The sequence below is a fragment of the Medicago sativa genome, chromosome 1, assembly GCF_051527215.1.
Source record: "Medicago sativa cultivar Bolivia chromosome 1, Bolivia_mono, whole genome shotgun sequence".
Lineage (NCBI taxonomy): Eukaryota > Viridiplantae > Streptophyta > Magnoliopsida > Fabales > Fabaceae > Medicago > Medicago sativa.
The window spans coordinates 11,285,314-11,297,762 of record NC_140749.1 but is presented as its reverse complement, the minus strand read 5'-3'; the positions used below and the strand labels follow the sequence as shown (position 1 = coordinate 11,297,762).

The window sequence follows — 12,449 nt, the reverse complement described above, 5'->3', positions numbered from 1 at the left end:
ACGTGATAAAATCTAAATGGGACAGCAAAGAACTTAACATTTATGTTTTTTTTTTCTGTTCAATGCACCCCTCTCTTTTATTTGAGGGGCCTAAGACGACGATCCTCTTCGCACTGCCTCAGATACGACATTGTCTTACATTCTTATCCATTTGCATTGCAATAACTCTCTTCTCTTTTCTTTCTTACTTTTCCTTAGGGGGCTGTTATGATATCATGGTCATTGTTGACCATTCATACCATCGACAAAATTGTTGTGCGGTTTTTGTGGGGATGGTATAATGGTCAGTAGAGAGTTATGATTATCTATCTCTGATTTTTTTTTTTTTACAGGATTCATGTTATATAATCCGAAGTAGTACAAATAGGATTCAAATTATATAATCTGAACGAGGACAATTTAGGAATTTTTAAGAGCGCGTGAGAAATGAGTATGGTGGAAAAAAATCAAGTTTTATATGGTAGATTATTTATATGGTCTACTAATGAAATAAATTATACTCCTTCTTTCTATGAGTTCTATCCCACAATATATGTTGTTCTGACAAAAAAATCTCATTTTTTATGTCGATTTACGTTATCAATAAAACGTTTGACAGTTCTTTTAGAATTATTTTTTTTAAGGAAAGTTCTTTTAGTAATTATTAATTTCTCATGTGTTCAATTTTTTATTTTATGTTTTTTATATCGTAAATAAAGGATTATTTTCTAAATTAACTCTTTATTTCTATTTATCATTCAAAAGTATTCCAGCACAAGACTTGTCTAAGAAGACTTAAAAATGTTACAAGGTTACCATGAAAACATAACAAACAACCAACAAGAACAAGAAAAGATAAGCTAATTAAGTTACATCAGTTAGGCAAGGATTAGGATTAAGCCTCCAAAAGTTGTAGTCAAAATCGAACCTAACATATCTCGATTTAAACAATCAAAATGCATGCATCTTAACCTTTTCGCCTAAAGAATGAAGTTGTTCCTCCATATTCTGAAAGATGTGCTTATTTCTCTCTTTTCAAATTACTCACACAACTAAATGTCAAATAATAGTAAAAGTTAAACGAACATTTTTCGAAAATCCACATAAACCACAAATAAATGATCATTTTAGCTACCATTGAACTCCTAGACAACAAGAAATTGCCGACCAAATTTTACCGTAAAAATCATAATTAACAAATAAATGATCATTATCCTCATTCAATATGCAACCTCTCGTATAAGACTGGTCATTGGGAGATATCACACATCACCGAATAAAGTTTCTCTAGTTGGAACCCGGTTAAGAAGCAAACGCCACGCAAATAGAGATATTTTTAAAGGAACGACCTTTAACCACAAAAGATGATTGTCAGTAAGGTGACCATTATCATTAGTGACATGGTCATCTTCCTCCGTCAACCTGTAATAAGCTCTGCTCACCGTATACCTATTAGAAGAATGAATTAGCTTCCACACCCACCTATCCTCGTCATCAACCTGCAAAGTAACTGGTGTTAATTATATTGTAAACTTAGAGTTTATAAACATAGAGGAAAATAATATATTTCAACAGTCCCAAATTATAAGTTATTTTGCCAAACTCATACAAACTAAGAAATATAATTAATTTTATATAGTAAAAGAAAAATTATGAATTACTTTACAAAAGTATCATTCATGAGTGGTATGTGAAAGTGAAGTCAATAGAATTGGTGTAAGAAATTAATCTAATCATTAACGAATTTGATCCCTACATTCACGAGTGTTTAGTAAAAAAATCTGATGATTTATTCATATTCTAAAACGACTTATAATTGAGATGAAGATAGTATAATACAATTTTAAGTAAAGACTAAAAAATATAGTAAGGTTATTTTAAATCAAATGTACACCAACTGATTGATTATTAATCGGTTGATAATATACTGAGATGAGACTAGTTCACCCTCATCAGCCATCAGATTGACTTTGTCCTATTTTGCTTTCTCAATTATTGGTCTCAAAATGAGCGTTGTAGACCAAAAGTTTCTAAGTCTCTAATCATGTGGACAATGGAATTTTTTTTTACGTTGAAAACAATTTCATTAACGAAAGTCTGAGAGCAAATCAAATGTCAAGACTGCAGAAATACAAGGTGGAGTTTCTTCGACCCATATGCAATCTAAATTCTTAAGAGCATATTTAGCTAAATAATGAGCAGCTTAGTTGGCTTCCCGCCTAACATGCAAAAAAATTTAAACTACGAAAACTACCCTTAAAACTAATACAATCTCGAAACAAAATGGAATTTATGATGAAACAAAATGGACGAAATTTGCATCCATGCATGATTTCAAAGTCTTCGTCAATCATGTCCTATATGACTTAGCTGTTGTTCATTTAATTATACAAAAATAAAAAATAATGATTAAAGCCACGGATAAGAAAAACTAAAATGGGCTTTGCCTTCTTTTGTGAATAAAAAACGATATGAATATTTAAAAAAAAAAAAAAATCAATAGTATATATATATAAAGTAAGGTTTTTTATGCCACATGTCACTTTCACATTCATTCTCAATATTTTTATTATTTTTTCTATTTTATTTAACATAAATATCTCAACAAACTTTTGATCTTATGCACTCAATATTTTTTATCTCAACAAACTACATATCAATCAATCAATCAATAGTATATATATAAAGTAAGATTTTTTATGCCACATGTCACTTCCACATTCATTCTCAATATTTTTATTATTTTTTCTATTTTTAAAAACCAATATTTTATTTAACAAAAATCGGGTTTTCGGGCTACTTGATCGGATTGCTCCGAAACATCTCCAGAAAATCAGAAAAAAATTCAAGGACCATGACTCCCATAGAAGGGACTTCTTACGGGACTCCGCCCCTCAAAATCCAAAATTCCATCGTTTAGACCCATTTTTCATTTTTATTAATTTTTCATATTCTCAGAAAAATCCGAAAAAATTTCCATTAGTTTTATTTGATTTTTAGAATTTTTTGGTACTATTTTTATGATTTTATTTGACAGGTTTTTAACATTATTTAATTAGTTTTTTGTTGTTTTTAAAAGGAAAACTCAAAACTGTTGAAATGTGAGAGAGTCTGATGGCTGATTATACATAAGAATTGTCCGGATTATAAAATCCGAAATAGTAAACATGAATCCGAATTTTAAAATCCGGAATGCACAAGGGCATTTTTAGAAATTTTACAGGGCGCGGGAGAAGGCAATAGGGTGGGAAAGTAATAGTCCATGTTTAAAGGACCCAAAACTATTACCACTTGGACTAATTCATTATTGATTTTGTTACACTTTTTATTCTTGCATTGGACATTCATCTCATCATTTATATTTATTTTTAATTTTTTTGAAATATTTATATTTATTTTTATGATATTATTATAATTGTAAATTTAAATAAATTCAATCTAATATACTGACATGTGTATTCGTGCACACAAACTTATAAAACTTATTTAATATCTAACCCGGGCAACGCCGGGTCTCTAAACTAGTAAAATAAAAAATAATGATTAAAGCCACGGATAAGAAAAACTAAAATGGGCTTTGCCTTCTTTTGTAAATAAAAAACGATATGAATATTCAAAAAAAAAGTAAATAAAAAAGCGATAAAAAAAATTAAGCGAGTCAATTGAAATAACAATCTTTTTTTCTCACAAAATTGATGGATTAAAACCAACTTTGCTAAAAAAAAAATGTTTTCGATTCAACTTAATCATGTCACTGTGTCTGTTAAACAAAAATCATCTCAATAGGAAAAAAAATGTTTTCGATTCAACTTAATCTTGTCACTGTGTCTGTTAAACAAAAATCATCTCAATAGGAAGAGACAAGTAGATAAGTTCCTAGAAATTACGGGCAGCACTTTGGTGCCATTAATGGCACCGTGCCATTAAATCTGAGCCATTAATGGCACCAAGATAGATGTGTTGTGTGGCCCAGATGCAATGACAATGTATTTGTATGACCCAGATTTAATGGCACGGTATCATTAATGGCACCAAAGTGCCACCCAAAAATTATCCGTTGAGTGACTTTTCCTTTGGACCCATTCATTAATCGACTAATAATGTGCCAAGTAAAGTTGTGCTGTCTCGATCGGTCATAAATATAAAATTTTATTGGTATTATTAAAATTAAATATTAATCGATCATGTTTTTTTTTTTTGACAGAAACAAAGGATATTCATTCATTCATATTGATAGAATACATCAAAGACAAAAACATGATCAATATCGCTAAAAACGTAAAGGGTGAATCTGCGAACAAACTCACAGCACCCAAGTTAATAGCATTCAACGACAAAATGCCTACAAATAATATAATAAAATCTAAATCACTAGAATATCCATGCTTCTGGATCTGCAACGTTGACGACCGAATCATTGATTGAATTTGTGATTGTCTGAAGCTGATCTTTCAATACGAACCAAATGAACACCGAACAACAAAAGATGCAAAATCAAACAACGCTGCACAAGACGACGAACAACACAACGTCGCACTAAGATGACGAAATCACGAAAAAACTTGATGTATGTGGAAATCACTTATTTAGATTGAAAGAAAGGAGAAAAAAGATGCAGATGGGTGATTCTAGGTCAAAAATTGACCTAAAATCACTCCTCCTCGATGTGTGAAAGAGGAAGAAAACTTAGAGAGAAGGCAGAGTTTCTCTCACTAAAAAATTAGGACCGGCTAAGATGATCATGCTAATATATGTCCTTATTTTTTTTGGTACAAATTATGTAATTACTGAATTCGTGTAATCATATAATAACTGAATTGTTTATATATTACACACACCACGGATATAAAATTTGAGCGTGATCATTTTGTAAAAAAAAAAAAAAAAAAAAAAGTTAGTGTAAATGTAATCATGTAAAATGTGTAACTTCTATTACTTTTTTTTTTTTTTTTTGAAGGGGTTGACTTCTATTGCTTTATTTTTTTTGAAGGAACTTCTATTGCTTTATATTCTTTAAAAAAAAATTAATGGTTTAGAAAAACTTGAAAACATGAAAATGACATAATTTTGAAAATAAGTTTATATCTTAAAGCAAAAATATTCAAAGTCTTCGTCAATCATGCACATGTGACTTAGTTTTTTTTTTTTTTTTACTCGTGTTAGATTTTTGTATTGTCGTTTAGTTTTTGTCTCTTAGCTGTACTTAGTTTAATTTGGAAGTTGGATTTAAGTAAAATTGTTGTTCATACAAATAAAAAAGGAACTAATAAAAAACCTTGAAACCACTTGAAAAAAATTTAAAGATTAATGATTAAAGCCACGAATAAAAAAAATTAAAATCAAACGAATCGATTGAATTATCAAAAACAACTTCACAAAACTAATGAATAAAACCAGTTTTGCACATTTTATTTACTTACTTACTATTCAATTATTAATAGTTCAACTTTTTTTTTTTTTGAAGCAGTTCAATTATTAATAGTTCAACTTATTCTTCTCACTGAGTAGGGACAAGAAGTATACACATCACGTTTAGTTATCATGAGAGAACCAGATCAATGTTCCTAGATATTACCCGTTGACTGAAAAAAAATATTAAGTCTTCGTCAAGCATAACTTTAACTGGATCCAATTAATAGTGCCGTCTAGATCGGGCCATAAAAGATAAAACTTTTTTTATTACTCTATAGTGTAAGAAAAAAAACTACTAATATTTAGATCTATTGAACAAATGACATATTTAGTCTATATTATTGGTTAAATACATCAATTATTCAATGAATTTATAATATAAGTTTTGCTTTTAATAATGATAAAATGATATATTAAATTTTGAGTCATACTTTTTTTTTGAACAAATCAAAATGAAATATATTGCTCAAAAGCAAAGTGATTCACCCCGCACAAGGTGTGCTAAAGTGATGAATCACCTAATATCTGTTACAACACCGTGGCACTTAAGCAAGAAGCCAACACCAAGAAAAATAAAACGAAAAACACATTACAAGACCCCCATACAGAGGAGTGGGTGCCTCCACCAATCATGAAACCCAAAAGCTATAGGCACATAATTCGAAGATAACCAAAGGAAGGAATTTAACTTTACTTTTTCGACAATACGGAATGGATCAACGATCACATCTTGAAAAACTCGGTTGTTTCTCTCCTTCCATATTGCCCAAACCCATGCAAGCCAAATAACCTTTAAATAATAGTGAGTATGTTGCGGCAACCCCGCCAATTGAATGAACTGAGAGTAGTGATCATTAATATAACCTGGAGATACAAAAGAAACGCCAAGCCAATTACAGATTAAGACCCACACTCTTCCAAAAGGTTCACATCCTAGAAAAAGATGATCCGTCGTTTCTGGTATCCCACATCCTCCAACACATAAATTGTCGTTTGGTTGAAGAACATGTCGATGCACCAGGTTTGATCTCGTAGGAATTCTATCTTGAAGAAGACGCCAAGCAAAAAGAGAAACTTTTGTCAGAACCAATTTGTGCCAAACTTCAATAGTAACACCATCGGATTCCTGATCTTCTATATTTGTTAGAAACCGGTAAGTCCCGCTAACCGTGTAGCCATGAACAGGATCAAGTAACCACCTCCAATGATCTTGTATATTAACCTGCAAAACAACGTTTTCCAACAAAGTAACACACTCCCTCACACTCTCCTCCTCCCAAGCCAACAAACGTCTTCTCCAACCCCACCCATTACCGCCCTCATCCCACCCTCAACGCTCCATGTCCGCCACCGAACACTCCTTATTTACCGATAAATCATAAAGACGACTGAATTGAATTTTTAAGGGAACTCCACCCAGTATCAGTCCAAAAGAAAGTGTTATCACCATTTCCTACCACCTTCCTAAGATTATCGTTAAACCAATTACCTACTCCTGAACCAACCCCTTCCCACACCTTGCACATCATCCTCCACCAACCAGACACAAATCTCCCTCCTTCCTGAATTCGACCTCCTATCTCCCCATACCGTGCCTTTAAGACACGATACCACAATCCCTCTTTATCAACCAACAACCTCCAACACCATTTCCCTAACAAAGATAAATTAAATTCTCCTAACCTCCGCACCCCCAAACCACCACGATTCATAGGTAAACAAATAGAATCCCATTTTATCCAAGAAATTTTTTTAGAAACCTCACAACCCCCCAAAAAAAAAATTTTAAAATAGATTCGATAAGAGAGATTATACCTGTAGGTGCCTTGAAGAAGGAAAGAAAGTAAACCGGAAGAGAGGATAGGACATATTTCAGAAGAACCAGACGGCCGCCAAGAGATAAAAACTTTTTATTCCACGACGACAATCTTGCAATAATTCGATCCACTACCGATTTCCAAAAATTGAGTTTCCTACTATCTCCACCAATAGGTAATCCCAAATACATAAACGGAATTGTACCAGTTTTACAGTTCAACACTGAAGCCGCTTCTGTCAACCAAGTTAAAGAAATATTAACACCTGTCAGCAAGCTCTTATGAAAATTTACCTTCAGCCCTGACACCTCCTCTAGTAATAACAACACAGCCCTGATAGTACGGACATTCAACCAACATTTTTCACCAATAATAACAGTGTCATCAGCAAACTGAAGATGAGAAATTTGAACCTCCCGATGCGCGCCAACACCATAGGCATTGAATAAATTCATTGACACTGAAGTTTTCATCAAAACATCAAAACCTTCTGCCGCCAATAAAAATAAAAATGGCGACAAAGGATCCCTCTGTCTAAGCCCCCTCTGAATAGGGAACTCTTTCGTCGGACACCCATTCACAAGAACTGAAGTTGTAGCTGTTCCGACACACTCCATTATCCACTTCCGCCACAAAGTCGGAAAGTTCATATTAATCATCACAGAGTTCAAATAATTGAGATCAACCGAATCATAAGCCTTTTCAAAATCAACTTTGAACAATAATAATTCTTTATTCATCCGTTTTGCTTCATCAACAACCTCATTTGCAATAAGAATTCCATCGAGAATCTATTTACCCCGCACAAAAGCAGACTGAGTATCTGACACCACAAAACTCAAGATTTGACGCAATCTATTTGCAAGAACCTTAGCCAACACTTTATACATACAGCCGACTAAAGATATTGGTCGAAAATCAGCAAGCTTCTGAGGACTACTCACCTTTGGAATTAAAGCAATAAAAGTGGAAGTTACTCATTTCGTCAATTTCCCATTTCGGCGAAACTCCGTAAGAAATTTCATAAAATCATCTTTCAACTCATTCCAAAAATCTTTTATAAACCCAAAATTAATACCATCTGGCCCGAGGCTTTTGAAACTCTCGCAATCCCAAACAGCCTGTTTAACTTCTTCCAAAGAAAACGGACGAATCAAGTTACCTGACTGAGCATAAGACAACTTTCGGAAGTTTAGACCATGAACCCCAGGCCGAACCCCCTCTGTAGCGCGGAACTGAGTAGCAAAATGATTAAGGGCAGCTGCACAGATGTTCTGAACTCCTTCAACAAGAACTCCATCAACATGAATCAAATGAAGAGAATTCTGTCGCTGTCTGTTTGACATCATATTATGAAAAAATTTAAAATTAGCATCACCTTCTCTAACCCAATTCATCCTCGCCTTCTGCCAATTCATACTAACATGTGCCCGAGACAAAGAATGAAATTCCACAGATAACTCATGGATTTCCTTAGTTTCATCTTCATGCAAATCAAGTACCTCCCCTTTTGTGTCTAGGGAAGACATTCGATTTTTAACTTCCACAATCTTGCCCTCAATATTCCTTGAATGTTGTTGGTGCCACTCCTTAAGAGAATTTTTAATCATCCTAAGCTTCAATTTCAACACATGACCGCCCCAGCCATCCAAAACAAAAGAATTTAATTTACCATGAACAAAGTCTGCATAACCATGATAATCTGCCCAACATTTCAACAATCTCAACGGTCGTGGTCCCCAATTTTCATTATCAACATTCAGCACCAACAGAACGTGGTCAGAAAGGCCCCTTTGATGCGCCACTTGTATACAATTTGGCCAAGCATCACACCATTTTTCAGACACCAAAAATCTATCAAGCCTGCTCATCGAAACACCATCACCCCTATACCAGGTAAACAATCTGCCACAAATTGGTAAATCAATCAAAGAGCTAGAGTCAATAAAATTGTTAAAATTGTCTGCATCAACCTGCCGAAACGTCACACATCTACCTCTTCTCTCTTCCTCCAATCTTACAGAATTAAAATCCCCACAAACACAGACATGCATATCACCATTTGCATTAATAAAATTAGATAAACGGGCCCATAAATCATGTTTTGCCAGCGTATCACAAGGTGCATAGACATTTGCAATAATAAATTCTTGACCAGTAGTGAGTACCTTCCCTTTGATAATTAAAACATGACTGAAAGTAACAGTACACCACACCTCCACCTGTTGAGAATCCCAAACTGTTAACAAACCACCAGACGCCCCAACAGAAGACCGATAAGAATATTCACAACCAGCACTACCCCAAACAGAATTTATAATACAATCATCAACTAAACTCAACTTTGATTCTTGCAAACAAACAACAAACGGATTTTTATGACGAATAAAATTACGGACTTCTGCTCGTTTCTCAAAACTACCCAAACCTCTAACATTATAAGAAAGTATCTTCATCTCCACCACTCTCCACCCCCACTAAACCGACACCACCGACCCCTATCAACCCTCCACATTCTGACCTCCACCCTCGTCACTCCCCTTCGTCCCTAAACTCCCTCTCTCCGCCCTCCACTCTCTCCGACCCTCCTTGGATAATAAGTTGAACCTATTGTTTTTATCCCCTTTATAATTGACTCCCAACGTCCTTCGTATCTCCTTGACATCCTCCTTCTTACCATGAACAACAAGCCAATTCTCCCAATCCTTGTTTACGGAAGATTTAGTAGTATTTGAAGAATTTGATAAAGAAGTTGCCATTGCTTTAGAAGCCTTAGTCACCATACTCCGCTTGCATTCTTGTTTTTTTAAAACCTTTAAAATTTCCTTTCTATCTTGAGTCATACTGATAAATGTTTAGAATTTTGTTTAAAAAGCCCTAAAAAATAAATTGTCTAAAAAATACAATTTTTTTTTGAAGAGGAACTAAAAAAAAATACAATTTCAATATCTGCTAAAGTCATAACTACACACTTTTTTATGAAAAATTATCATTTCTACAAAAGTTTGTTGACGGGAGTGAATATCTCTGATTCTTGGTTGGCGGAGGCCGCGTCGGTGATGAATTGTTGTAGAGGGAGTATTCCTTTTGTTTACTTGGGACTCCCCATGGGTGGGGATCCAAGGAAATTGAGTTTTTGGAAACCTGTCATTGATCGTATTGTGGGTCGCCTGTCGTCATGGAACAACAAATTTCTTTCTTTTGGTGGTCATCTGGTTCTTCTGAAAGTTGTCATGTCCTCTCTCCCGGTTTACTTTCTTTCCTTTTTCAGAGCCCCTGCAGGTATAATTTCTTCTATTGAATCTATATTTAAAAGATTTTTTTTTTGGGGGGGTGGTGAGGTTAATAGGAAAATAACTTGAATTAAATGGGATTCAATTTGTTTACCAAATGAGGATGGGGGGTTGGGTGATAGGAAGATGGGAGCTTTTAATGTTTCTTTGTTGGGTAAGTGGTGTTGGAGAATGATGACGGAAAAAGAGGGTTTGTGGTATCGTGTGTTGGAAGCACGGTATGGTGAAGAGGGTGGCCGGATTAGGGAGGGGGTAGACAATCGTCGGTTTGGTGGAAGATGATGTGTCATATCCGTGATGGGTTAGAAGTGGGGGTGGGGAACTGGTTCGAAGATAATACGAGGCGGGTGGTAGGTGATGGGCGGAACACTTTATTTTGGTATGATAAGTGGATTGGGGATATTCTGTTGAGATTGAAGTTTCCTCGCCTTTTTGATTTGGCGTTGGAAAAGGAGAGCTCGGTGAGGGACATGGAGAGCCGTGGGTGGGGGGTGCATGGAAGGGCGTGGGTGTCCCACACCGGTTGTTTGCGTGGGAGGAGGATTCTGTGAGGGAGTGTTCTTTGTTATTACATAACATTATTTGCAATATATTGTTCACGACACTTGGCGGTGGCTGTTAGATCCCATTCGTGGATACACGGTGAGGGGAGCATATACCTTTTTGACTATCACTTGCGTTATGGTGGACAGGTCCAATGTCCATGAAGTTTGGCACAAGCATATTCCCTCGAAGATCTCTCTGTTGGTTTGGAGTCTCCTTCATAACCGCGTTTCGACTAAAGACAACTTGGCGCTTCAGAGTGTTCTACCTTCAACAGACATGTCTTGTGCATTTGGTTTTGGTTCAACTGAGTCTGCGGTTCATCTCTTTATTTATTATACTTTCTCTGGCAACCTATGGGCTCTTGTCTGGAATTGGCTAGATATTTCTTATGTGCATGCTGGTGAGCTTCAACATCACCTTATTCAGTTCACAAAGATGGCGGGAATGCCAATTTATTCACAGTTGTATTTCAGGATTATTTAGTTTGCCACTGTTTGGGTGATTTGGAAGGAAAGGAATAACCAGGTTTTTCAAAATACGGTTTCCAATCCTATTAACCTCATTGAAAAAGTAAAGCTTAATTCTTTCTTATGGTTGAGGTCTAAACACGTGGATTTTGTATATTCTTACCACGATTGGTGGAAACATCCCATTCATTGTATGGGTGTTCTCTTGTAATTTTTTTCGTTTTTGGTAGGTGTTTTAGTTTTGGCACTGTGACTTTGTAAATATTTGTCGGTGTTTATCCTTTTGCACATCTTGTGCGGGGTGCAACATCATTGGTTTCGTAATATATCTGATTTTGATTTGTTAAAAAAAATGAAAAAATTATCTTTTTACTTTCCTTAAACAATGTCTTGAGGTTTTTTTTTTATAGTATTGTCTTTAAAAATAATTTGTATGCATCAAGATGTATTTTCTTTGAATCAATCAAATTAGGGCAATAAATATTTATAAAGATATTTTAGAAACTAGTTTTTCTTTTTTACAGAATTTCAAAAACTAACTTAAAAAGTGATAATATGAAACAATTAGATTAGATGCATGTGTGAATAAGTTTTTGTCGGTATATATAAATTAAATTCTTAAAATTAATGATAATTTAAGATTTTTACTCTATATGTTCATTTTATTTGTCAAGTAGCTTAATTGTTAGAGTTTCACGTGAACAAATGAAAAATTCGATGTTCGAATCCCGCCCGCCTCCTGTATATCTCAATGTATTGTTCCTACCAACTGATTTATGTGCACGAAGACCTCCATATGTTCCAATTTAAAGTATTATTATAACGGTTATGCTAATAAGTGGCACGAGAGCATTGTTTAAAAAATTCAAAAAGAAGATACTTCATCCGTTCTAAAATAACAGTCGTTTAAGGTTCTTATGCATAACCTTTAATAA

At 34.4% G+C, this 12,449-nt stretch overlaps 2 protein-coding genes across 2 annotated transcripts; one reads left to right on the top strand and one right to left on the bottom strand.

Annotated features, from left to right (window-relative positions):
- Positions 1 to 1,241: 1,241 nt before the first annotated feature.
- LOC146952623 (uncharacterized) lies at positions 1,242 to 7,825 on the bottom strand. The gene is made up of 4 exons (XM_085740036.1): positions 7,207 to 7,825; positions 6,852 to 7,045; positions 6,086 to 6,613; positions 1,242 to 1,478 (listed from the first exon to the last, which is right to left on the bottom strand). Exons 1-4 carry the CDS (start codon positions 7,823 to 7,825, stop codon positions 1,242 to 1,244), a joined length of 1,578 nt encoding a protein of 525 aa, XP_085596162.1.
- Positions 7,826 to 10,627: 2,802 nt separating this feature from the next.
- On the top strand, positions 10,628 to 11,530 carry LOC146952622 (uncharacterized). The gene is made up of 2 exons (XM_085740014.1): positions 10,628 to 10,719; positions 11,194 to 11,530. Exons 1-2 carry the CDS (start codon positions 10,628 to 10,630, stop codon positions 11,528 to 11,530), a joined length of 429 nt encoding a protein of 142 aa, XP_085596140.1.
- The last annotated feature ends 919 nt before the right edge of the window (positions 11,531 to 12,449 follow it).

Bases quoted from the DNA above. Each gene is read 5' to 3' on its own strand.
- LOC146952623 (XM_085740036.1), bottom strand. From the start codon at position 7,825: ATGGAGTGTGTCGGAACAGCTACAACTTCAGTTCTTGTGAATGGGTGT. The intron at 7,046-7,206 runs GTATAATCTCTC...TATCTTTGTTAG, and splicing joins CTTCTTCAAGGCACCTACAG to GGAAATGGTGTTGGAGGTTG. The intron at 6,614-6,851 runs GTGGTAGGAAAT...GTTGTTTTGCAG, and splicing joins TTAACGATAATCTTAGGAAG to GTTAATATACAAGATCATTG.
- LOC146952622 (XM_085740014.1), top strand. From the start codon at position 10,628: ATGGGAGCTTTTAATGTTTCTTTGTTGGGTAAGTGGTGTTGGAGAATG. The intron at 10,720-11,193 runs GTATGGTGAAGA...TATGGTGGACAG, and splicing joins TATCGTGTGTTGGAAGCACG to GTCCAATGTCCATGAAGTTT.